Source organism: Dendrobates tinctorius, unplaced genomic scaffold (genome assembly GCF_039654945.1).
Source record: "Dendrobates tinctorius isolate UK_male_01 unplaced genomic scaffold, ASM3965494v1 ptg000004l, whole genome shotgun sequence".
In the NCBI taxonomy this organism is placed as follows: Eukaryota; Metazoa; Chordata; class Amphibia; order Anura; family Dendrobatidae; genus Dendrobates; species Dendrobates tinctorius.
In genome coordinates, this window is record NW_027361672.1 from 4,279,253 (window position 1) to 4,306,819 (window position 27,567).

General features: G+C 45.8%; 1 protein-coding gene across 1 annotated transcript in view; it reads left to right on the forward strand.

The window, feature by feature from the left end:
• The window catches only part of E2F3 (E2F transcription factor 3), a 53,208-nt gene that overhangs the window by 2,139 nt on the left and 23,502 nt on the right, over positions 1-27,567 (forward strand). Inside the window, exons 2-3 of the mRNA XM_073566111.1 lie at positions 14,683-14,794; positions 16,198-16,417. Of these exons, the coding sequence (XP_073422212.1) occupies positions 14,683-14,794; positions 16,198-16,417 (332 nt within the window). The remainder of the gene's footprint in view (positions 1-14,682; positions 14,795-16,197; positions 16,418-27,567) is intronic.

Here is a 27,567-nt window from a genome sequence, read left to right on the forward strand (position 1 = left end):
TGTGTGTGTGGGGCTGGCCTCTACCCGGGCCGGGCTGTGTGTGTGTGTGTGGGGCCGGCCTCTACCCGGGCCGGGGTGTGTGTGTGTGTGTGTGGGGCCGGCCTCTACCCGGGCCGGGGTGTGTGGGGCTGGCCGGCCTCTACCCGGGCCGGGGTGTGTGGGGCTGGCCGGCCTCTACCCGGGCCGGGGTGTGTGGGGCTGGCCGGCCTCTACCCGGGCCGGGGTGTGTGTGGCTGGCCGGCCTCTACCCGGGCCGGGGTGTGTGTGGCTGGCCGGCCTCTACCCGGGCCGGGGTGTGTGTGGCTGGCCGGCCTCTACCCGGGCCGGGGTGTGTGTGGCTGGCCGGCCTCTACCCGGGCCGGGGTGTGTGTGTGTGTGTGTGGCTGGCCTCTACCCGGGCCGGGCTGTGTGTGTGTGGCTGGCCTCTACCCGGAACCGGGCTGTGTGTGTGTGTGTGTGTGTGTGGCTGGCCTCTACCCGGAACCGGGCTGTGTGTGGCTGGCTGGCCTCTACCCGGGCCGGGCTGTATTATCGTGGCTGTGCCAGTCATCCTCATACAGCATAGTTGTCATGGGTCAGCTGTACTGTGGCTCAGGCACTGTTCACATGAGTGTATTTTCTGCTGTCTGGAAGAAACAGACATCACACAGACGTTATTTATAGGGCTGTTTATATGAATTTTTTTACAGACAAAATGTGTGTGATAAAAATCAGTTTCCTTATTCTCTTTATTTAGGATGAGACTCACGTATTCAAGTCTGTACACAAAAACGATCAGATCCCTATGGATAATCTGTATGACATGGTTTTTACTGATACATAGGAAACTGTATTTGGTCTTTGTAATGCATGTGGATGACAATACAGATTAAAATTCATCCCTTTTTGTGTGTGTGAACTTGGCCTTAGGAGCAAGAGGCGCATATCTTGAAGACGCAGCCCCTCATTGTATATCTTGCGCCTGCAGCCTGCTCAGATTAGGCACTGCACACTATTATGTGCCTGATCTGCTTGATCTCTATTGACCACCAATGTGTAACCTGTGCATACGTTTCGGATTCTGCTGCGGATTTTGCCCTGCGGATCCGCAGCAGATTCTCTTGCGTTGTACAGTACTATTCTATCCTATGTAAGATAAAAAAAACGCTGTGCACATGCCGCGGGAAAATCCGCAGCATAAACGCTGCAGGTTCATTTCCGCAGCATGTCAATTCTTAGTGCAGATTCCGCAGTGTTTTACACCTGCTCCGTTATAGGAATACGCAGGTGAAATCCGCACAAAATCTGCACTTATTCCGCAGGTAAAACGCAGGTCATTTTACCTGCAGATTTAGCAAAATCCGCAACACAATCTGCAACGTGTGCACATACTCTTACCATAGACTTTATTGGAAGCACTTAACTCAATGCTGCTCCCTATTTAGTCTTTTGTGTAGGGATCACCAGGTGCTTGCAGGCGCAGGTCAGCCTGCGATGGTGACCATGAAACAATGCCTAGGAGATCGTCACAACCTACCTAGTACTTATTCTTTATGGTGTTGCTAAATAAGAACTCTACCTACAGCCTAGATTTTAAGGGATTTTCATCAGATGCTTTACTGGGTTCTTCCCATCTCGGTATTTAACGGCTGAGGTTGGAATAAGTCTGTTCATGCTCTAGAGGTGGTGCTGAGGGTCAACTTTTAGGCCATGTTCCCACGTGTGGAATTCCCACGTATTTTATGCGTTTTTGCTGCGTTTTTTTGCCACAAAAAGGCATTAAATAAGCAACCCATTGAGTTCAATGGCATTTCGCACATGCTGTGCTAATGCTGCCTATTTTTCTGTGGCGGAATCGCATCGCGGAAAAATATGCAGCATGCTCATTGTTTTTGCTGAATCGTGGGGATTCCGCACACATAGGAATGCATTGTTCTGCTTACTTTCCGCATGTGGCTAAGGCCACCATGTGCAAAGTAAGCGGAAAATGTGCGGATGGTACCCAGGGTTTGGAGGAGAGTTGACTCCTCCAGGCCCTGGGTACCATATCCCTGTAAAAAATAGATTTAAAATAAAAAATCGTGATAGTCTCACCTTCTGGCGGCTGCCGCAGCCTTCCCAATCCTCACGATGCTCCCGGCAACTCCCATTCCCAGTGATGCCTTGCGACAATGACCTGTGATGACGTAGCGGTCTTGCGAGATGCTACGTCACCTGGGGTCATTGTCACAAGGCATCGCTGGGAACGGGACTTGCCGGGAGCACCGCAAGGATTGGGAAGGCTGCGGCCGCCGGAAGGTGAGAATATCGCAATTTTTTTTTTTTAAATTATTTTTAACATATCTTTTACTACTGATGTTGCATAGGCAGCCTCAATAGTAAAAAGTTGGTCACACTAGTCAAACACGGTGTTTGACGAGTGTGACCAACCTGTCAATCAGTTTTCCAAGTGGTGCTACAGATTGCTTGGAAAATGCTAGCTTTCTGCAAACTACGCTTGCAAAATGCTAGTTTTTCCACGGGAATTACGCATGCGGATTTCTCGCGGATTTCCCGCAGCCCAGTCGCACACAGCGAGAACGCTAGCGAGATAGCTGATTGTGATGCAACAGCGATCTCGCGGTGTGAGACACATCAGCGACTGAGCCCCCCCCCGCCGGGTATCGCTGATCGTGCTTTAATGTCCTGTGCCATTTTCTTTGATCGTTGGTCTCCCGCTGGCCAGCACGCATCGCGTGTGGCAGCGGGAGAGCAACGATCAGGGCGCTCCCAGCGCTGTAAGCAGACGCTGGGAGCTGGTATCCAAGGTAAATATCGGGTAACTAAGCGTGCGCGCGCGGCGCTTAGTTACCCCCTGTGTACCTTGGATACCCGCGTGCTTGCGCTGGGAGCTGGTATCCAAGGTACACAGCGGGTAACTAAGTGACATGCGCTTAGTTACCCGATATTTACCTTGGATACCAGCTCCCAGTGCGAGCACGCAGGTATCCAAGGTACACAGCGGGTAACTAAGTAACGCGCTTGCTTAGTTACCCGATATTTACCTTGGATACCAGCTCCCAGTGCGAGCACGCAGGTATCCAAGGTACACAGCGGGTAACTAAGTAATGCGCTTGCTTAGTTACCCGATATTTACCTTGGATACCAGCGTCCTCGCTGGTCCTGTTCGCTGGTGAAATCTGCCTGTTTGACAGCTCAGCAACGATCATGTAGCGAGGCACCAGCGATCCTGACAAGGTCGTATCGTTTAGTGTAACGGGACCCTTAGAGACAGCCATGCTGTTCTGTAACTGCTATATAAAAATGTTATGGAACCAGTGTAGCTCCCATGGTCGCAGACTGGATATGAGCTCATGAAAGAGGCCTTCGCTATCCGTCGATCCTTGCTGACTAAGCTCTGAGATGATGCTGAGGTAGATGCTATGAGATCACTGAGCTCAGTGATTTTTTGCAGCAGATGAGATTTTATCATTGCAGCCATGTTGAGAGGTGCTGCTGGAGCCCCCATTGGTGAGTACACTCCCTGACCTAAGTTATGTCGCTTATCCATGTTATGTAAATAAAAACGTATAACCTGACGTTAAATTCATCCATTGGTTGTATAAACTATTCTTTTGAAAGCTGAAACCCTCTGAAATGTGTTTTAGGTTAAGAAAATAAATTGGCATCAAAGCAGAAATATTGATCATTTAATGGACACAGAATGGTTAGATTTTGGCAAGACAAAAGTTTTGTCAGCCACAAAGTAATGTGATATTCAAACAAATTAACTTAACCCCTTAACGACCAGGGGTATTTTTGGTTTTGCATTGTCATTTTTCCCTCCCCTTCTTTCTAGAGCCATAACTTTTTTTTATTTTTCCGTCTATATGGCCATGTGAGGGCTTATTTTTTGCGGGACGCGTTGTACTTTTAAATAAAACCATTGGTTTTAATATGTTGTGTACTCAAACGGGAGAAAAATTCCAAGTGCGGTGAAATTGCCAAAAAAGTGCAATCCCACACTTGTTTTGCTTGGCTTTTTTGCTAGGTTCACTAGATGCTAAATCTGGCCTGCCATTATGATTCTCCAGGTCATTACGAGTTCATAGACACCAAACATGTCTATGTCCTCTTTTATCTAAGTGAAAAAAAATTCCAAAGTTTGCTAAAAAAAAAAAAAAAATTGCGCAATTTTCCGAGACCCGTAGCGTCTCCATTTTTCATGATCTGGGGTCGGGTGAGGGTATATTTTTTCTGTGCCGGGCTGACGTTTTTAATGATACCACATTTGTGCAGATACGTTCTTTTGATCGCCAGTTATTGCATTTTAATGCAATTCTTGGCGACCAAAAAAAAGTAATTCTGGCATTTTGAATTTTTTTCTCGCTACGCCGTTTAGCGATCGGGTTAATGTTTTTTTTGTTTTATTGATCAGGCGATTCGGAACGCTGCGATACCTAATATGTGAGATTTTTTTTTTTTCCTGTTTTATTTTGATTGGGGCGAAAGGGGGGTGACTTGAACTTTTAGGTTTTTAATTTTTTTTTTAATTTTAAACTTTTGGCATGCTTCAATAGCCTCCATAGGAGGCTAGAAGCATGCGCAACCTGATCGGCTCTGCTACATATGGCCGATGAGCAGATCACCCATATGTAGCAGATTTACTGCTGTGCTTTCAGCGCCGACCACCGGGTGGCGCTGAAAGCCATATGCCTGGACAACCATGTTGTCCAGGCAACATGACGCCGACCCCCGATCATGTGACGGGGGTCGGCGATGACGTCATTTCCGGCCCGGCAGCCGGAAATGCTATTTAAATGCCCGCTGTCAGCTTTGACAGCGGGATTTAACTAGTTAATAGGCGCGGGCGGCGTTTTCGCTTGCACCTATTGCGGGCACATGTCAGCTGTTCATAACAGCTGACATGGCCCGGCTTTGATGCGGGCTCAGCGCCGGAGCCCTCATCAAAGCAGGGGAGATGTCATTGGAAATTAAGGGGTTAAAATACAAATATATTTTGCATAACATTGGTGAATGAAGTTGTGATGCTATTAGTCATATTTAATATTTTGTGTGACTTACATGAGCTTGAAGTGGATGGCCATGGAACAAGGAGGTGGAATAAGATTCTGCAGGTGAACAACTGGCTACGTCGATGGTGCCATCAGCAACGATTTGGATTTCTGGATCACGGAGTGAATTACCTTTACGATGGACTACTTGTTAGAGATGGGGTGCACCTTGCGAAGACAGGAAAACATGTATTTGGAAGTCGTCTTGCTACACTTGTAAGGAGAGCTTTAAACTAGAACAACATGGGAAGGGAAGCAAAAAGCCAGTAAAAAGCCATACATCTGACAAATGCTATTGAGAACTCTGCTATTAGAAGTGGAAAGGAAGAACAAAGACAAAAGAATCTAATTAATACAAATATTGGAGAAAGAGAAACCAATCGCAAACTAAAATGTTTCTATACTAATGCACAAAGCATGGGCAACAAACAAGGAGAATTGGAACTACTAACACAGGAAAAGAAATATGTCATTGGAATCACAAACTTGGTGGGACAATACACATGATTGGAATACAAGACTAGAAGGATACAACTTATTTGCAAGAAACAGACTTGATAAACGAGGAGGAGGTGTCGCATTGTATGTTAGAAACGCGTATATCTGCACAGAGATTGAAGCTTCAGAGACTGGGAGTTCTGTGGAAACTGGGTAAGAATACAAGGAAAGAACGATGGAAAGGACACCAATGTAGGCATTTACTACAGGCTGCCTGTGCAAGCTGAAGATATGGATGATCTCTTTATGCATCAAATGGCCAAGTTCTCCAAAAAATGACATAGTTGTCATGGGAGATTTCAACTATCCAGACATTTGTTGGGAATCTCTCTCAGGCAAAACTAACAGGTCAAGGAAATTCTTATCCTCTCTTGCTGACGTTATCTTCCAAAAGGTAGGGGAGAAAACAAGAGCAACTGCTACCTTTTGGATTTAATCTTAATCCTTATAAACAGGGAGGAAATGGTTGAGGAGGTAAAAGTGGCTGGACCCTAGGAGGGAGCGACCATGCTATTTTAGAATTTTGGATAACTAGAGGAGGAAGACCTGTGAAGACTCAAACGTCAAGGTTAGATTTCAGCAAGGCGGATTTTAAGGGATTCAGAAAGAATTGGAGGGATCTAATGGCTGGATATCCTTAAAGACAAAAATGTCCAGGAAGGATGGGAAATCTTGAAAAATGAAATTCTCAAAGCACAATTGTTAACAATTCCTAAAAGAGGGAAGAATAGGAAGCATTTAAGGAAGCCAGGATGGATGAACATAGAACTTAAGCACATGCTAAAAAGGAAGAAAGAACTGTTTATAAAATGGAAAGAGGGAGGCATTTCTAAAGAAGAATATAATGCTGTCTGCAGAACCTGCAGGGCACAAATCAGAGTACTAAAGCTGACAATGAATTGAGGCTTGCAAGAGATGTCAAAAGCAATAATAAAGGATTTTGGGGATATGTCAAAAGTAAAAGAAAAGTCAAAGATGCTATAGGATTTTTACAGGATGAAAATGATAAAATGGTAAGACAGGATGTTGAGAAGGCCGAACTTTTAAATTCCTATTTTGCATCTGTTTTCTCTCAGAAAGGAAATGTAACATCAACGGTTCTTCACTGTCCTATTAAGGGAATAGAAGAATCCAGGATATCTATAAACAGAAAGATAGTGAGGAATCACTTAGCTAACCTAAATGAATTCAAGTCTCCAGGTCCAGATGAATTACACTCCACAGTACTGAAGGAGATAGCAGAAGAAATTTTTGAACCCCTCTCCATAATCTTTGAAAATTCTTGGAGAACAGGAGAAGTCCCAGAAGACTGGAGAAGAGCAAATGTTGTTCCTATCTTCAAAAAGGGGAAGAAGGTGGACCCAGGCAACTATAGGCCGGTGAGTCTGACTTCTATACCAGGAAAGATCTTTGAACAAATTATTAAACAACATGTATGTAAGTACCTGGACAAGAATGAAGTGATTAAACAGTCAGCATGGGTTTGTAACTAATAAGTCATGTCAGACTAACTTAATTTCCTTCTATGATGGAATCACTGATTGGGTGGATCAAGAAAATACTGTAGATATAGTATATCTTGACTTCAGCAAAGCATTTGACAAAGTATCTCATACAATCCTTATTGAAAAAATGACTAAGTATGGAATGGACAAGGCAACTGTTAGGTGGATTCATAACTGGCTTAGTGATCGGACCCAAAGAGTGGCCGTAAATGGCTGCACATCCAGTTGGAAGAATGTCTCAAGTGGGGTACCACAGGGCTCTGTCCTGGGCCCTGTATTGTTCAACATCTTTATCAACGATTTAGATGAAGGAATTGAGGGTGAACTGATTAAATTTGCTGATGACACAAAGCTAGGAGGGATAGCTAATACTAGAGAAGAGAGAGAGAGGATTCAAAAAGATTTAAATAAACTGGAGAAGTGGGCAGCAACTAACAGAATGGTTTTTAACATGGAAAAATGCAAAGTACTACATCTGGGCAATAAAAATGAAAAAAGCATATACAGAATGGGAGGAATAGGGCTAAGCAACAGCACATGTGAAAAAGACTTGGGTATACTAATAGATCACAGACTGAATATGAGTCAACAGTGTGATGCAGCAGCAAAAAAGGCAAATGCAATTCTAGGATGTATTAACAGAAGCATACAGTCTAGATCACGTGAAGTCATTATTTCCCTCTACTCCTCTTTGGTCAGACCTCATCTGGAATATTGTGTCCAGTTTTTGGCACCACATTTTAAAAAAGATATCAACAAACTGGAGCAAGTTCAGAAAAGAGCAACCAGAATTTGCGACCGGTCTGCAAACACAGTCTTATGAGGAAAGGTTGCAGGATTTGGGAATGTTTAGTTTGCAAAAGAGAAGACTGAGAGGAGACTTAATAGCTGTCTACAAATATCTAAAGGGCTGTCACATTGTAGAAGGATCAACTTTATTCTCATTTGCGCAAGGAAAGACTAGAAGCAATGGGATGAAACTGAATGGGAGGAGACACAGATTAGATATTAGAAAAAAACTTTTTGACAGAGTGATCAATGAGTGGAACAGGCTGCCACGAGAAGTGGTGAGTTCTCCTTCAATGGAAGTCTTCAAACAGAGGCTGGACAGACATCTGACTGGGATGATTTAGCGAATCCTGCTTTGAGCAGGGGGTTGAACCAGATGGCCCAGGAGGTCCCTTCCAACTCTACGATTCTATGACTGCATCCATGTGGTTCAACAATGATTCATACAATTTATTAATGAAGTCATCAGGAATAGCAAAGAATGCAGTCGTACATGCCTCCCAGAGTTCATCTAGATTCTTTGGTTTTGTCTTCCAAGCTTCCTCTTTCATCCTACACCAAACATGCTCAATGATGTTCATGTCTGGTGACTGGGCTGGCCAGTCCTTGAGACCTTGATCTTTTTTGCCTGGAGGAACTTTGTTGTAGAGATGGATGTATGAGAGCACCATCCTGCTGCAGAATTTGATCCTTTTTATGATTTGGAATATGAGGTAGCTAATACTTCTTGATATTTTAGGCTATTGATATTGCCTTCCACCTTGCAAATGTTTCGCACAACCCCATACTGAATGTAACCCAGACCATGATCTTTCCACCACCAAATTTAACTGTTTTCTGCGTTTATTTTGGATCCATACGGGCTCCAGTAGGTCTCCTGCAGTATTTGCGGAGGCAGTGGTGTCATTCTACTGAAGATTCATCAGAGAAATCTACCTTCTGCCACTTTTCTAGCATCCATTTGTTTAGCAGGCTGTAGGACTTTGCAAATGCCACACTGTTTTTTATTTGCCTTTTGTTTAGTGCTGGCTTCTGGGCACTGATTCGACCATGGAGGCCATTTTATTTCGAGACAGAATCCTACAACCTGTTCTAGTTGACACAGGAACTTGAGGTGACCAGGCCTGTTGGAGCTCTGCTGCAGTGGAAGAGGGGCTTGCTTTGGATTTTCTAACCAATAAACGTTCCTCCTGAGCAGTTGTCTTGCGGGGTCTGCCGGACCTGGGCTTGTGAAACACATCTCCAGTCTCTTCGAATCTTTTTTTTTTTTTTTTTATTCTTTGTACTTGACGCTGAGACACATTAAAGGTGCCAGCCACCTCTGCAGTGGATCTGGTCTTCAGCCTCTTGATGATCCAGGCTTTGGTCGCAGGGTGGATTTTTGGCATGTTGTCATAGCTCAAGTTGCAGCTCAAGTGAAGGTCTGGGGTGCTGGGTTTCTCTTTATACACACCCACTAGTTAACCGATCATTTACTGAGCACAGGTGAGGAAGTAAACTAGGATTGGGTGCATTATATGACCAGGCGACAACTTTTGTCTTGCCAAAATCTGACCATTCTGTGTCCATTAAATGATCAATATTTCTGCATTGATGCAAATTTATTTTCTTAACCTAAACCACATTTCGGAGGGTTTCAGCTTTCACAAGAATAATTTATACAACCAATGGATGAATTTAGTTAACGTCAGGTTATAAGCTTTTATTTACATAACATGGATAAGCGACATAACTTCTGTCAGGGAGTGTAATGCTGAATTTGTTTTTCAAGCACTTCAAATATGTGATTTGTGAAAATGGAAAACCCCGGTACTTTGTCAGTAGTGGTGTTTGAAATACAGGCTTTGGTAGTGGAGGTTAAAGAGGTTGTCCACTACTTTATCATTGATGACCTGTACTTAGAATGATTGGTCGGGGTCTGACACCCTCACTCATTAGGTGTTCTGTGGCTGCCAGCAGCAGCTCAATTGCGGAGCTGCTCAGTCTTCTGATAATGGCTGTGACTTGGTCCTGCACATCTGCATCCTATTCCAATCGGTAGGAGGCGGATGTGCAGTACTTTGCCGTGGCCGCTCTCAGAAGGTGGAGCAACTCTACAATTGAGCAATTTTGGCCACTGACACAACATAGCTGATTGGTTGGGGTTTGACAGCTGTTGTCCCACCAATTGGACGTTGATGACCTCTGACCTATCCTAAGGATGATAAAGCAGTGGCAACCTCTTTAATGAGATGTTCTCACTGCGACACCCCATCTGTATTGTATGCTTTTATTAGGCTATATATGGAAGTTGGAGAGTATCCCCTTTGCCCAAGTGCAGTCTCCAGTGCCTAGTGCATCACACGCAAGGAGCATTATTTTGACCAGACTATAATACTGTTTTGGCCAGGGCTGTGAATGTGTGGCTGGTCATGGTTTCACCATATGTTAGCAGTTGACCTCCATGGACCAGGGAATTAACAATCTAGAAATGACCTCAGATCTTTGCCATCCTCCCAATCAAACCCATTTTAAAGCAAAACGTTTGACTAAGCTCGTACTCCTAAGCCATATAGACCCCTCAAACAGACTTCAAATGTGAGGTAGTCATACTCTTACATTATCTGACATAACCAAAACCATACGCCGTGTACTTTTTGCATCACTGACTAATCTGGCCAGGAGGCACCTTGATCTTAAGATCATGGCGCCATATAGCAGGTACAATAGTGTTTTTGAGGTGCATGCACCACAGTGAGCATCCAAGTGTTTATGGGAGAGTTGGGCGATGTCGAGTGAGTGCAGGGGGCTCATAATCTGTACCCTTTTCTTCTTCCTATGGTCAGTGTATTCAGCTTGCTTGTGTGCACAAGAATGCTGAATTCACTGACCATAGAAGGAAGGTCGTACAGGTCGTCTGGCGAGCGCTGGGCGCATGCGCAGGATTCCAGAGCAACAACTGCACATCCCAGGTCAGTGTGACAAGCATGGGAGGGGGGTGATAGTATAATAAAGACCGGAGGCAGGGATTTCTTCCAGGCCTGGAAGAAATCATTAATATAATGAAAAAAAACAAAAAAAAAACTTTCTCCACATCTAGACAGCAACTATGAGGCATACAGGTAAGACTAGATTAACCTTTCTATTACCTTTATACCCATAGTAATAGCTGAAAAGTGTCATAGGGTGACAGATTCCCTTTAATATCCCCCAAGTGAGCATGTTTAAAGACCTATTTAAACTTCTGAGCTAAAACTGAAGTACAATAAAAAACTGCAAAAAAGTACAGGTGTTCGCTGCATCACAGCGGAGCTTTAACTACACCCTCCTTCCTGCTTGTTTTCACTCAGTCTCCACTCTGTCCTCTTGGATAGCCCTGGCGTTATAGAGCCAGAGACCTGCAGAGATGGATGGAAAACAAGCAGGTTGCAAAGTGCTCTTAAAGGTGTAGCCACGTCATGATGGTGCCACGCACCCTGGTTTGAACAGTCATTTTGTGCTGACAGTCCCTTTTAAAATACACCAGATTTATCAAAGTGGTGCAGCTTTAGACTATTTAAAGGGAATCTGTCACCATTTTTTTTAGATCATATAATGAGATCATTAAATTGTCACATAAGGATTCTCTTAGTACTTTTGCTTCCCCCTGACCCTGCACCTTTCATGCATAAATACCTTTTTTATATTGGTTCAGATGTATGTAAACTGCCGTGGTTTGGTCTGATGGGCGGGGCTTATTCACCTGCTTCCCCCCCCCCCCTCCCTGTCTTGCTCTATGCATTTCTTCTTGCGCAGAGCAAGACATGGAGGGGGAAGCAGTTGAATAAGCCCCGCCCATCGGTCCGGACCACGGCAGTTTACATACATCTGAACCAATATAAAAAAAGGTATTTATGCATGAAAGGTGCGGGGTCAGGGGGAAGCAAAAGTACTAAGAGAATCCTTATGTGACACACAATTGAATGACATCATTATATGATATCTCAAAAAAGGGGTGACAGATTCCCTTTACGTTTACATCACCAATTTGTCTTGTCCTAAATTTTGGTACATGGTGCTGCCTGTTGGGCCATGCCCCTTTTCTGTTAAAGGGTCTTGGTCGACACAGGATAATTGACTCTACTTCAAACCAAGTGCACGTGCTCAGTGCATCATGGGGTCAATCATTTTTATGCCCTTTCCTGCCTGCTTGTGTTCCATCTATTTCCACCCTTCCCTGGCTCTATGAACTCAATTACAGGGGTGAGGGAAGGCTTGGATATTGTGTCCTTACTTGGGGGTGCTGGATAATATTGCGTGTTTCGAGCAAGATTGATCCCTGGAGTGATGCATATAAAATCTGTTTCCATAATGTCCTTCCTGTTTCAGGTGAAAACTAAAGAACTTGGAGACTTGGGACTTAACTTTCATAGTGTTTATTTGCACATGAGTGTACAGATTGCTGTATTCAGCTTAAATTTGTTGTGAAAAGGGAATCTGTCACCCTTTTTTTTGGCTTTGCAGCTGCCGGCATAGACATCGGGGGCTTATCTACAGCATTCTGTAATGCTGTAGATAAGCCCCCGATGTAACCTGAAAGAGAAGAAAAACGCGTTATATTATACTCACCGAGGCGGGCGGACCGGTCTGATGGGTGTCGCCGTCCCGTCCGGCGCCTCCCTTCTTCATGCGATGACGTCCTCTTCTCCCGTCCTGTAATGGCTCCGGCACAGGCGCACTGCTTTGCCCTGTTGAGGGCAGAGTCCTGCAGTGCGCAGGCATCAGGAGAGGTCTGGTGCCTGCGCACTGCAGAATTCTGCTCTGCCCTCAACAGGGCAGAGCAATGCGCCGGAGCCACTTCAGGACGGGAGAAGAGGACGTCATCGCATGAAGGGAAGCGCCGGACCGGGCCGCAACACCCATCGGACCGGACTGCCCACCTCGGTGCGTATAACGTGTTTTTCTTCTCTTTCAGGTTACATCGGGGGCTTATCTACAGCATTACAGAATGCTGTAGATAAGCCCCCGATGTCTATGCCGGCAGCTAATGGGGGATAAAAAGGGTGAGATCCCCTTTAATACAATACTCAAAGAGGAGATCCCAAGAGGGATTGTTTATTACAATAAGATACTTGCTAATTACTATGTGGTCCGGAACAAGGAGGGGGTTTGGATGGGTGTTGTCTTTTGTTGCATATTGAAAAATTCAATAAAAATGTGTCTGATTAAAAAAAAAAAAAAAAAGGGTGGGGGTAGAGACTGAGGTAATAAAAAAAGGGTGGGGGGGTAGAGACTGAGGTAATATAAGCAGGTGGAAAGGTGCATTTAGTTGACTGGTTCTGCCATGATGTATCGAGCGCCTGTATTTGGTTTGAACAGTTATTCTGTGCTGACACTCACTTTAAGTCACATCATGATTTTGTATTCATCAGAGTGGTTAAAATGCAATAATATACTTTGTGCAAGTCATGAGAGAGGACACTTTGCCTAAATTTTGGCACACCTCTGGATCATTGACTTGTTAGATGACTAATGTTGCAGGTTTTAGTGGATTTTCCTCAAATGAACAATCACTTAAGTGCTTCAGATGGTGGGTAAAATAGTCACCATTGGCTCCTGACATTAGAATTGCTATCACTTTGTGCCTTTTGTTTGACGTTGGCCAGTTAGTGCTTGATTTGTTAAACGGAAAGTGTGGCTTCAATGTAAGATTAAATGGCTGAATTCAAAAAGCCCTATTTGCCTTCGCTTTAATATAAAGTTAAAGGGGTTGGCCTCTTTCCGGAAAAGGTTTTTTTCCCTAAAATCTTTTCCAGCAGTTAGAAAGAGAAAAAACCTGGGCTTTACATATCCTGCCCTGGTTCAGCACCGAGTCGCCACTGCTGCTTCCAATCTGTCTGAAGCGCTGCAGACAATCATTTAACTCACGGTTTTTGAGCTGCTCATTAGTGATGAGCGAGTATGCTCATTGCTCGGGTTTCCTCGAGCATGCTCGGGTGGTCTCCCAAGTATTTGGAAGTGCTCAGAGATTTAGTTTCTGTTGCCGCAGCTGCATGATTTGCAGCTACTTGACAGCCTGAATACATGTGGGGATTATCTGTTTGTTGGGGCATTCCTCACATGTATTAAGGCTGTCTAGCAGCCGTAAATCATGCAGCTGTGGAAACAGAAACTACTTTAAATCTCCGAGCACATCCAAATACTCGGAAACCACCTGAGCATACTCGGGAAAACCTGAGCGACGAGCATACTCGCTCAGCACTACTGCTCATTCAATCAGCTCAGGCAAAGCTGCTGAGCTCCCATTATTGGTTGCAATGCTTTCAAGGTGACATCAGTGATGCAGATAACACATTGAGAGCGCCAGTGGGGACTCTGTGCTGGACCCGGGCATCACGAGAAAAGCGCAGTTTGTGTTTTTTTTTTGCCTAGAATACCTACTACTACGAAACTTTAAAGTAGACAATTTAGGCATGGACAAACCCTTTAAGGTTTCTGTGTATTTCAGTGAGCCAGTCTCCATATTGTAGTGTAGTGCAGACAGGCTGCGCCCACTCTCTGTGAGCCAACTGTTCATACGTGTCATAACACGAGTGTGGAACATGGATCTGGGGCGTGAAAAAATGCTGTAGTTTTGTGTACAGTTTTGGGACTCTGCATAAAAGTGAAGCAGTTTACTAAATGAACAGATGTCTCCTGCTTTCAGTAAAAGGATTGTCCACTGTGCATGATAAAGATGTGCATTAAGTAGGTCATAGCCTTGTTTAGTTGTGTTCAGCATAATCTTAGTTACATTAAGGCTTCCAGTGCTTATGTAGTACAGCTGTTATAGTTATCTGTAAGTTGGTTTAAAAATATTTTCACTTTATACTTAACAGCTGTATTATCATGTGTTCTAGGCGAAGCGACGACTAGAACTTGGAGATGGAAGTCAACAGTACCTCGCTGAAGGATTAAAAACACCAAAAGGCAAAGGAAGAGCCACTGTCTTCTGTCCCGACAGCCCAAAAAGTGGGTTTAATTAAACTTGAGTTCCTAGCCTAATTAGGCAAGAATGTTTCCGTACACTTACTGGCTTTTGTCACTGTTTAAAGGGAACTGGTAATCTCCAGAAACTTATTTTTTTGGATCTTTATTCCATACTTCAGGGGCCGTACAAAATTATCAACTTGAAAAGTACTCTGCTACATTTGGGAAAATTGACTCACCCCTAATGTGTTGGCTGGAACGGCTTTTCTTTGGTGCAGCTGTGATGTTAAGTGATATGGATGATGTTACTTATAATTGCTTTTCTAGGTCAGCCTGGAGCACAGGTGACTCTTTGCGATAAGTTTTGTAAAGAACTCGCAGCAGTAAGTAGTATAGAACAGATGTATATTGCACTGCAGGTCTCACAATTGGAAATTCAGCGCTGCTCATGTAACATAGAACTCAAGTAATAGGAGATCTGCAGTATACGTAACTTAAGACACCGAGACTGCTGTATACAGTTCACATAAGACACAGACTGCTGTAAATGCACATCTCACAGGAGATGTGACTGTGGTGTAGACATCACAGGAGATTCTGCTGCTGTCTACTACTATGGAATGGGAGTGCATCATGCTCTAACTCCACCTATAAAGTACATCCTGCCACTGGCCAGCATGAGGACATGATCTTTCATTACGTGCACTGTAGCATTCAGTAGTGAACGCTGTGTGCACCTGCTCTCAGAGGAAGACGAAATTAAAGGACTGGCAGCCGTCAAAACGGAGCTTCTGTCCCAAGCACCGCAGTCTCCGGGAATCTGCCAGGGGGGTCAGACAAAGTCATGATGGGTTATAAATGGCACCTGGGCCTTGGGTTACCCACCCCTGATGTAGAGGTACTTCTGGAGAGTAGTGATTAAACCAGGCCTGGTTGCCTTACTGGAGCAATGGCTCCCGGGAGAAAATGGTTATATTCTCCCTTCAGCCACTTGCTTCAAGACAATACAGTAATTGCTCTGATGTACATGGATTGACAGCACACATGTGCTAAAGAGCAGGCTGTCAATGAACAAGGGAATGATTACAGCACCTCCCTGTGTAGTGATGAACTGTGATACTAACAGCTGCTTGCACCGCCCTGATGACTGGGAGTGGTTGTAGGGATAAGTCATTTTCTCCTTATAGCCACTCATCCAGTATGTCAGCAAGACATGACCTAAACAGTTTATCTGCAAGTTAAGGCTATATATGCAGGTAAATAGTTTCTGGAGGTGACTGGTTCCCTTTAAGAGTTGATTGCTTGGATTTGTATCCATGTCATAATTGTTGGTCTGTGTAGCACAGCCTACCTCTTGGTCTGTTGGTTGTATATTTAGGCTGGCCAAAATGATGCATAATTTTTTTTTTTTTTTTTATTTTTTTTTTTAAATTTTCCTGCTTTAGCTCCAAAATCACCTCTGGAAAAAACAAGATATGACACCTCACTTGGCCTTTTGACTAAGAAGTTTATTCAGCTGCTTAGTCAATCCTCTGATGGTGTTGTGGACTTGAATAGAGCTGCTGAAGTCCTCAAGGTGCAAAAAAGGAGAATTTACGATATCACTAATGTATTGGAAGGCATTCATCTAATTAAAAAGAAATCTAAAAACAACATTCAATGGATGTAAGTATAAATTTGTCAAAGTATGCCTGTTATTTCTGGTAAACTTGCAGCAGGATGTGGGCGTCTGCCTTTAACACCTTTCTCAGGCCCCTTCACACTGTCACTTTTTGAGAAAAGAAAATATACTTTGAAAATCCAGCCAGGGACCATTATCGGAAACAATTGCCTGACTCTGCCCCCAGCAAGCTCTTCCCAGCACTGCTACATCTAATTGACAGGTCTCTCCCTTGGTGTGTGTTCTTAAAGGGACTGTCAGCACAGAGTTACTGATAATACTACGTCCGGCCGCCTTGTGCTTTATGGTGGGGCCAATCCCTTAAATACACCTTCTATCTGTTTGGCTTCTGCTCCACCCCCCCTCTTCTTTGACAGCTCTGGGTTCATAGAGCCAGGGAAGGCTGTAGATGTAGCTAAGCAGGTGGGAAGGTGATTATAACCCCTTACCCCCAAAAAAGTCTGTTTTCACCTACCTGACCAGGACAATTCTGACCACTGTCACTTTGAGGTTGTAACTCTAGAACACCTTCCATAGATCCCTCAGATTCTGAGATTATTTTTTCGTGACACATTGTACTTCATGGTAGTGGTAAAATTTATTTGATATAACTTGCGTTTTTATGAAAACAATGGAAATTTGGCAAAATTTTTGAAAAGTTAGCAATTTTCAAACTTTGAAATTTTATGCCCTTAAATCAGTCATATAACACAATAGTTAATAAATAACATTTCCCACATGTTTACTTTACAGCTGAACAGTTTTTTAAACTTTTTTTTTTTTTTTTTTTTTTTTTTGTTATGAAGTTCTAAGGAAAGATGGCCAGCGATTTCTCATTTTTACCACAAAATTTGCTAAACCCTTTATTTTATTTTTTTTTTCTTAGGCACACCACATTTGAAGTGACTTTGAGGGGCCTTTATGACAGAAAATACCCATAAGTGGCAGCGTTCTAAAAACTGCACCCCTCAAGGTGCTCAAAACCACATTCAAGAAGTTTATTAACCCTTTAGGTGCTTAAGGAATTTTTGGAATGTGGAAGAAAAAAATATTTCTTTATCGCCTTATTGGGGGACACAGAATACCATGGGTGTATGCTGCTGCTGCTGCTGCTGCTAGGAGGCTGACACTATGCAAAACAAGAAAATTAGCTCCTCCCCGGCAGTATACACCCACCGACAGGCACTAGGCACCTCAGTTTGTGCTTAGTGTCTGTAGGAGGCGGACCGGTATCTTCCCAGATCCGCTTTAACCTTTCTTTCCTTTAGGTGTTCTAGTGGAACTTTTTAATTTTTTTTGTCTTTTGTTTTGCAGATTCAAGTCGGGAAACTGGGTGGAAGTTCACCCTGCTTTCCCATATCAGGCGGCTGAGCGAGCAGTGTGGCTGATCCCACATCGCAACTCTCAGTACGCTGGCAGGACTTTTTCCATATCACCTTCTGGTGCTATGGGATGTGGACAGGTGGCTGGTCCTTGCCAAATCCCCCTCACCCCTCTCTCGAGACAGGGCTGAGAGGAAGACGGCGATCGCAAGATTTTCCTCGCCATCAAGAGGTTAATGTCATCTTCTGCAGGATGCGGGTACAGAGGACAGCGGCCAGCGACTTGCCACTACCCTTGTGAGGCCCCTGTGGTCATCCTCTTCAGGGACGTCAGGTAAGTGCCTGTACGATCCCTCCAGCCCGCAGCATTACCAAGAGGCACATCGGTGGGAAAATGGACAGCCGAACACATCAGGCTGTTAGAATCTCCCGCCCCTCTCCCTGCCTGACGGGCGCCGCTCTCTCCAGCCGCGCGCCTCTCCACATATATTAAAGGGCTGAATACAGGGTTTTCTCCCCCCGTTGTCACAGCTGGGCAGGGTTTTCCAAAGCTTCTCTGCGGGCACAGTACCTCCTTACAGGCCTTCTCTTCACCTTCCTGGGCGATTCCATCACGGGGCTGCGGTACCGACTTTCACTTTCGTTTTCAGCTCCCGCTCTCAGAGCGCGTCCTCGCGCCTTTTTTAGCCCATCACAGGGCCCCTTTTTCTCTTCCTGTATGTCAGCTCCAATTGCGGCGCAGCCGCTAAGCTCCGCCCACCGCTCACCTCATCAGGCATTTCCTGTTTTTTCGGTCCTGCCTTTCTGCGCTGCTTGGGGGACACTTCAGCGTTCCTGCTGCTCTCCGGAACTAGGTAGGCTCTGCTCGCTGCAGAAATATTAGCCCTCCTCCGCAGTTCTTCCCCAATTCCCGCGGCCATTCAGCGCAGTTTTCCTTATGCACAACCCTGCAGGGGAGCTCTGTTTCAGGCCCACCGCTACTCATTACGCCTGTGCGCGCTGTAAAAAGAAGTGGGCTTCTGGTCAGCCATCTCCTTTCTGCCCGTCCTGCAGTCCTTCAGCCATGTCGGCCTCTCAGGAGCACACAGATTCCCGTGATGAGGGCGCTTCCTCTCTCCCAGAATGGGCCATGGCTATGTCTCAGTCGGTTTCCGATCTGACCAAAGTCTCTCAGTCCCTGGTCCAGGTCCTAGAACGTTTGCCTCAGCTATCTACAGCCACCGCTGCTCCGACCGCCTCTCAAGGCGAGTCGTCCGCTCCTGACCGCGACCTTCAGAGGGACAGGCCGAGTAGGATGTCCAGGAAGCGTCTCCTATCGGACTCGTCTTCCTGTTCGCTAGGCCCGTCTGCTTCACCCAGGTGTCCATCTCCTTCAGTGGACGACCTTAGGTCAGATGACGATCCACAATCAGGATCTAGTTCAGAAGCAGATGACATGTCTAAAACACGAAATATGGTCGATAGTCTTCTTTCAGCAATCTTCCAAACCCTGGAGATTAAGCAGGACAAGCCCCTTCCTCAGGAATGTTCTGTTCCATTTAAACGATCAAGGCCTCCATCCAAAACTTTTCCAAACCACAACGAGTTTGATACTACTCTAGCCAAACATTGGGAGCACCCTGAGCAACGCTTTTCGGGCCGCAGGTATTTAAATGTTCTGTACCCATTTGAAGCTGATTTGCTTTCTAAACGGACCAAAGCCCCTGAAGTGGACCCTCCCGTTTCTCGCATAGCCTCTAAGACGGTTCTGTCCCTTCCAGATGGTGCATCGCTTAAGGATCCAACAGACAGGCAGTTAGAATCTTTGGCAAAGTCTATCTTTGAGGCCTCCCTCTACCCTATTTTCGCCTCCTCCTGGGTGGCTAAAGTCATTTCGGCTTGGGCAAAAATTCTTCGCAGAGGCATCTTAGTGGCGGCTCCCTAGGACGAGCTGGCAGATCTAGCAGATCAAATTAATCATGCGGGTAAATACCTTTTAGCCGCCTCCTTAGATGCGGCCGGTTGCGTAGCAAGGGCTAACAGCAATATAGTGGCTGTACGCCGAGTTCTTTGGTTAAAGTCATGGAACGCGGATACCACCTCAAAAAAATCGCTCACCAATCTGCCCTTCCATGGTTCTAGGCTCTTTGGGACCAAGCTTGATCAAATAATTTCCGATGCCACTGGGGGTAAAAGTACTTCTCTCCCCCAGTCTCGACCAAGGCGCCTTTTTAATAGAAAGGGTTTTCGGCCCTTTAGGCCTTTTCGCCCGTTCTCGTCCACAGAGAGATCTGTCCAGCAAGAGCGTCCTTCCGCATCTAGGGAGCGAGAGCAGAAGAAACCTTCTTACAAGCCCGCTCCCCGCTTGAGATCTAGAGGACAATACTCCAGGTCCTCAGGTGCCCGTTCCGGTAGGTTTGCCTCCAAGTGATGGGGCACCCCCACCTGGAAGTTTTTCCAGGGTGGGAGGCAGACTTTCCTTTTTCGTGGACGCTTGGCTGTCGGTTGTCGACGACGCTTGGTCAGGGAAATCATCGCATCCGGTTAAAAGATCGAATTTTCTTCCCCGCCAGACAGGCGTTTTTTCCTGTCTCGACCTCCAAGACAACAGTCCCACATTCCAGGATTCTTTCAGGCTGTCTCCTCCCTTCTTTCCGCCGGAGTGATTGTTCCCGTTCCCTCAGACGAACGGTTTTCAGGGTTCTACTCAAATCTCTTCGTAGTCCCGAAGAAAGACGGCTCCCTGCGGCCAATCCTGGACCTCAAATTGCTCAATCGCCACGTGAAGATTCTTCACTTCAAAATGGAGTCTCTTCGATCGGTGATAGCCTCAATGGAGCCCGGAGAATTTCTCTGTTCTGTGGACATACGGGATGCCTATCTTCACATCCCTGTTTGCTTGCAGCTTCAGAAATATCTCAGGTTTGCGATTCAGGAAAATCATTACCAGTTCACGGCTCTTCCCTTCAGCCTAGCCTCTGCCCCCCGTGTTTTCACGAAAGTGATGGCGACGGTCATGGCCATCCTTCGATCCAGAGGGATTCTCATCATTCCTTATCTGGACGATCTCTTAATCAAGGGCTCGTCCCGTCAAGACGGTCTCCTAAGTCTTCAGATAACCCTGGATACTCTCGATCGTCTCGGATGGTTAGTCAACAAAGAAAAGTCCGTTCTCAGCCCCACTCAGCGTCTGACCTTTTTAGGCATGGAGTTCGACACGAACCTGGCCTGGGTGTTTCTTCCGAGGGAAAAATTTGCGGCTCTGTTCAAAGGGATTCGAGCCCTCAAACGGCCAACGCCCATTCCTCTTTGATTCTGCATGAAAGTTCTGGGGAAGATGGTAGCTTCCTTGGAAGCAGTGCCCTTTGCACAGTTTCACCTTCGTCCTCTTCAGCTGTCCCTCCTTTCAATCTGGGACAAGACGACGAGGTCCTTAGACCGGCCCATTCTCCTCCCTCTCAAAGTGAGGCAAGCCCTCACTTGGTGAACGATGTCTACATCAGTCCTCCAAGGGAGGTCCTTCCTCCCGCTTCGGTGGCAAGTCATCACCACCGATGCCAGCCTCCTGGGTTGGGGAGCGGTTTTTCATCAGAGGACGACTCCAGGACACTGGAACCCACAGGAAGCTCTTCTTCCTATCAATCTGCTCGAGATCAGAGCGATCTTTCTGGCCCTTTGCTGGCAATCCCTTCTCGTCGGCAAGCCGATCCGCATTCAGTCGGACAACGCCACGGCTGTGGCGTACATAAACCATCAGGGCGGCACGCGCAGCCACCAAGTCATGTCAGAAGTGGCCAGGATTCTGCGCTGGGCGGAACGTTACGTCCCAGCAATCTCCGCTGTTCACATTCCAGGGATGGAAAACTGGGCAGCCGACTTTCTGAGTCGTCAAGGCCTAGCGTCTGCCGAATGGTCTCCCCATCCCTCAGTCTTCGATCAGATATGCAAGCGCTGGGGTTCTCCGGACGTCGACCTCATGGCATCTCGGATGAACCACAAAGTTCCGCGCTTCGTAGCCAGGTCCAGGGACCCTCTAGCCGTCGCTTGCGATGCCCTAGTAATCCCGTGGTCCCAGTTCCAACTCCCTTATCTTTTTCCTCCTCTTGCCTTGATCCCAAGAGCGGTCAAAAAGATAAAATCGGAAGGTGTTCCAGTAATTCTTGTGGCTCCAGACTGGCCAAGACTGCCTTGGTATGCGGAACTGGTGAACATGCTCGCGGACGTTCCCTGGAGACTTCCAGACCGTCTGGATCTTCTCTCGCAAGGCCCCCTTTACCACGAGAATTCTCGGTCTCTGAATTTAACGGCATGGCCGTTGAGGCCGCAATCCTAAGAGAATCAGGTTTTTCCAGCCAAGTGATTCAGACGATGATCAAAGCCAGGAAGCCAGCCTCTTCCCGCATTTACCACAGGTGTTGGAAGGCTTTTTTCCGTTGGTGCGACGATAAAAAGGTTTTTCCAATGGCCTTTTCCATTCCGTCCATACTGGGTTTTCTCCAGTCTGGCTTAGATTTGGGTCTGTCTCTCAGTACCCTGAAGGGTCAGGTTTCTGCCTTGTCTATCCTCTTTCAAAGAGAGCTCATTTCCTTACCGCAGGTTAAGACGTTCCTCCAAGGAGTCGCTCATGTGGCTCCTCATCATTCACCAATAGAACCGTGGGATCTCAATCTCATTCTTGGCGCTCTCCAAAAGGCGCCGTTTGAGCCCATCCAAGACATTCCTTTGTCACTTCTGTCATGGAAGGTAACCTTTTTGATCGCCATTACATCCATCAGAAGAGTTTCTGAGTTAGCGGCCTTGTCATGCTGTTCTCCTTATCTGGTGCTCCATCAGGATAAAGTCGTCCTCAGGCCCGTTCCTTCCTTCCTGCCAAAGGTGGTTTCCTCCTTTCACATCAACGAGGATATCGTTCTTCCATCGTTTTGTCCGGCTCCTTCTCACCCTCTTGAGAAGTCACTCCACAAGCTGGATGTTGTTAGAGCCTTGCGTGTCTACCTCGCTAGCACCGCTTCATTTCGTCAATCCAATTCATTGCTGGTCATCTCTGAAGGTCACAGGAAAGGGCTTCCTGTATCCAAATCCACGATTGCTCGCTGGATTCGTTCTACCATTCAGGAAGCATACCGACTTCAGGAAAAACGGCCCCCTCCGGGAGTGAGAGCTCACTCCACCCGGGCTGTGGCAGCTTCGTGGGCCGTTCGACACCAGGCTTCGGCTCTGCAACTTTGCAGGGCCGCGACCTGGTCGTCCTTGCACACGTTTGCGAGGTTCTACAGGGTTCATACCCAGGCCTCGTCTGATGCAGTTGTTGGTAGGAAGGTTCTGCAGGCGGCGGTGGTGCACCGGCCGACCTAAGCCTTTCCTGTTCTTTCGTTCCTTATTGCTGTTCCCGCCCTTGGGACTGCTTTGGAACGTCCCATGGTATTCTGTGTCCCCCAACAAGGCGATAGAGAGATTTTTGGTTCTTACCGTAAAATTTTTCTTGGAGCCTTCATTGGGGGACACAGCACCCTCCCTGTTTTAATTGTACCGTGTTGGGTCTTTGAGTCCCTTGTTGGGTTGGTGCATATGTTTAAAGTGTTCCGATGCTTCTCCTACTGCTTTCTCACCAACTGAGGTGCCTAGTGCCTGTCGGTGGGTGTATACTGCCGGGGAGGAGCTAATTTTCTTGTTTTGCATAGTGTCAGCCTCCCAGCAGCAGCAGCATACACCCATGGTATTCTGTGTCCCCCAATGAAGGCTCCAAGAAAGATTTTACGGTAAGAACCAAAAATCCATCTTTACATTACTTTCACAAAAATTTTCCTTAAGTTCGCAAGGGTAACAGTAGGAAATTGACCATACAATTTGTTGTGCAACTTCTCATGAGTGCACAGATGCCCAATATGTGGAGAAAAACAACTATTTGGGCGCACGGCAGGGCTCGGAAGGGAAGGAGCACCATTTGACTTTTTGAATGTAAAATTTGCTAGAATAATTAGCAGATGCCATGTCGTGTTTGGAGAGCCCCTGATGTGCTTAAACAGTGGAAACCCCCCACAATTTACACCATTTTGGGAGCTAGACCCCTCTGGGAACTTATCTAGATGTATATTGAGCACAAAGAACCCCCAGGTGCTTCACAGAAGTTTATAACGTTAAGCCGTGAAAATAAAATTCACATTTCCCACAAAATCTAGCTGCAAATTTTGTATTTTCACAAGGGTAACAGGAGAAAATGGACCCCAAAATTTGTTCTGTAATTTCTCCTGAGTTTACTGATAGCCCTTATGTCGTCGAAAACTACTTTTGAGGCACAATGCAAAGCTCAGAAGAGAAGAAGCACCATATTATAGTGCAGATTTTGCTGCACTCGTTTGAGGGTGCCATGTTACATTGGCAGAGCCCCTGAGGTGCCAACACAGCAGAACACCCCCACCCCCCCCCATATGTGACCCCATTTTACAAACTAAACCCCTCAATTCAATTCATCTAGGGGTGCAGTGATTATTGACACCACAGGTGTCACAGGCTTATATACAGTGGAGAAAAAAAGTATTTAGTCAGTCAGCAATAGTGCAAGTTCCACCACTTAAAAAGATGAGAGGCGTCTGTAATTTACATCATAGGTAGACCTCAACTATGGGAGACAAACTGAGAAAAAAAAATCCAGAAAATCACATTGTCTGTTTTTTTTCATTTTATTTGCATATTATGGTGGAAAATAAGTATTTGGTCAGAAACAAAATTTCATCTCAATACTTTGTGATATATCCTTTGTTGGCAATGACAGAGGTCAAACGTTTTCTGTAAGTCTTCACAAGGTTGCCACACACTGTTGTTGGTATGTTGGCCCATTCCTCCATGCAGATCTCCTCTAGAGCAGTGATGTTTTTGGCTTTTCGCTTGGCAACACGGACTTTCAACTCCCTCCAAACGTTTTCTATAGGGTTGAGATCTGGAGACCGGCTAGGCCACTCCAGGACCTTGAAATGCTTCTTACGAAGCCACTCCTTCGTTGCCCTGGCGGTGTGCTTTGGATCATTGTCATGTTGAAAGACCCAGCCACGTTTCATCTTCAATGCCCTTGCTGATGGAAGGAGGTTTGCACTCAAAATCTCACGATACATGGCCCCATTCATTCTTTCATGTACCTGGGTCAGTCATCCTGGCCCCTTTGCAGAGAAACAGCCCCAAAGCATGATGTTTCCACCACCATGCTTTACAGTAGGTATGGTGTTTGATGGATGCAACTCAGTATTCTTTTTCCTCCAAACACGACAAGTTGTGTTTCTACCAAACAGTTCCAGTTTGGTTTCATCAGACCATAGGACATTCTCCCAAAACTCCTCTGGATCATCCAAATGCTCTCTAGCAAACTTCAGACGGGCCCGGACATGTACAGGCTTAAGCAGTGGGACACGTCTGGCACTGCAGGATCTGAGTCCATGGTGGCGTAGTGTGTTACTTATGGTAGGCCTTGTTACATTGGTCCCAGCTCTCTGCAGTTCATTCACTAGGTCCCCCCCGCGTGGTCCTGGGATTTTTGCTCACCGTTCTTGTGATCATTCTGACCCCACGGGGTGGGATTTTGCGTGGAGCACCAGATCGAGGGAGATTATCAGTGGTCTTGTATGTCTTCCATTTTCTAATTATTGCTCCCACAGTTGATTTCTTCACTCCAAGCTGGTTGGCTATTGCAGATTCAGTCTTCCCAGCCTGGTGCAGGGCTACAATTTTGTTTCTGGTGTCCTTTGACAGCTCTTTGGTCTTCACCATAGTGGAGTTTGGAGTCAGACTGTTTGAGGGTGTGCACAGGTGTCTTTTTATACTGATAACAAGTTTAAACAGGTGCCATTACTACAGGTAATGAGTGGAGGAAAGAGGAGACTCTTAAAGAAGAAGTTACAGGTCTGTGAGAGCCAGAAATCTTGATTGCTTGTTTCTGACCAAATACTTATTTTCCACCATAATATGCAAATAAAATGAAAAAAAAACAGACAATGTGATTTTCTGGATTTTTTTTTCTCAGTTTGTCTCCCATAGTTGAGGTCTACCTATGATGTAAATTACAGACGCCTCTCATCTTTTTAAGTGGTGGAACTTGCACTATTGCTGACTGACTAAATACTTTTTTGCCCCACTGTACATTGAGCAGTGAAGATAAAATTTACATTTTTACCACCAAGATTGTTAGACCCAAGTTTACATTTTCATACTGGCAAATGGGTAAAACTGGCACTAAAAATTGTCCTACAATTTCTACTGAACGTGGCAATACCCCATATGTGGTTGTGCTGCAGTTCTATTTAGTCATACGGAGAGGCTCAGGAGGGATGGAACACTATTTGCCTCCTGAATACGCAGATTTTACTAGAAGAAGAATAATAATATAATAATAAATTTTATTTTTATAGCGCCGACATATTCCGCAGCACTTTACATTTCAGAGGGGATTTGTACAGACAATAGACATTACAGCATAACAATAATCACATACAGTAGATTATAGCAAATACCAAGAGGAAAGAGGGCCCTGCTCGCAAGCTTACAGTCTATGAGGAAAGAGGTAGACACGAAAGGTGGGTGGTAACAGTTGCCCTGATTGTATGGACCAGCCATAATGTTAGGTGTGTGACAGTACGGACACAGAGGGCTAATGGATGCATAAAGCATGTGGGAGAATGATGCGGGGAACCTGGTTATGGTAAAACTTTTGGCTCTGCCACACAGGGATAGATTAGGTTAATGTGTTGAGGCGATAGGCCAGTCTGAATAAATGCGTTTTCAGGACACGCTTAAAATTGTGGGGATTGGGGACTAATCGTATTGACCTGGGAAGTGCATTCCAAAGAATTGGCGCGGCACGTGTAAAGTCTTGGAGACGGGAGTGGGAGGTTCTGACTCTTGAGGATACTAACCTCAGGTCATCAGCAGAACGGAGGGCGCGGGTAGGGTGGTATACTGAAACTAGGGAGGAGATGTAGGGTGGTGCTGAGCCATGGAGGGCTTTGTGAGTGAGGGTAATAAGTTTATACTGAATTCTGGAGTGGATGGGTAGCCAGTGTAATGACTGGCACAAGGTAGAGGCATCGGTGTAACGATTGGTGAGGAATATGATCCTGGCTGCAGCATTCAAGACAGATTGGAGAGGGGAGAGTTTTGTAAGAGGGAGACCGATTAGAAGAGAGTTACAATAGTCGAGACGAGAATGAATAAGAAACAGTAAGAGTTTTTGCAGAGTCAAAGGTAAGAAAAGGTCGAATTCTAGAAATGTTTTTGAGGTGCAGATGACAAGAGCGAGCCAGTGATCGAATGTGGGGGGCAAAGGAAAGCTCGGAATCAAGTATGACCCCAAGACAGCGGGCCTGTTGCTGGGGAGTAATAGTGGAACCACACACAGAAATGGCAATGTCGGGTATAGGTACATTAGTAGAGGGAGGAAACACCAGGAGTTCAGTCTTTGACAGGTTCAGTTTCAGATATAGTGAGGACATGATATTAGACACAGCGTTTAGACAATCGCCGGTGTTTTCTAGAAAGGCTGGCGTGATGTCAGGAGAAGAAGCGTATAATTGGGTGTCATCAGCATAGAGATGGTACTGGAAACCAAATCTACTGACTGTTTGACCAATAGGGGCAGTGTACAAGGAGAAGAGGAGGGGGCCTAGAACCGATCCTTGTGGGACCCCAACAGTAAGGGGAAGATGAGAGGAGGAGGAACTGGCAAAAGATACAGTAAAGGAGCGGTCGGAGAGATAGGAGGAGAACCAGGAGAGAACGGTATCCTTGAGGCCAATGGAACGGAGCATGGTGAGGAGGAGCTGATGATCCACAGTGTCGAATGCTGCAGAGAGATCCAAGAGAATTAGCAT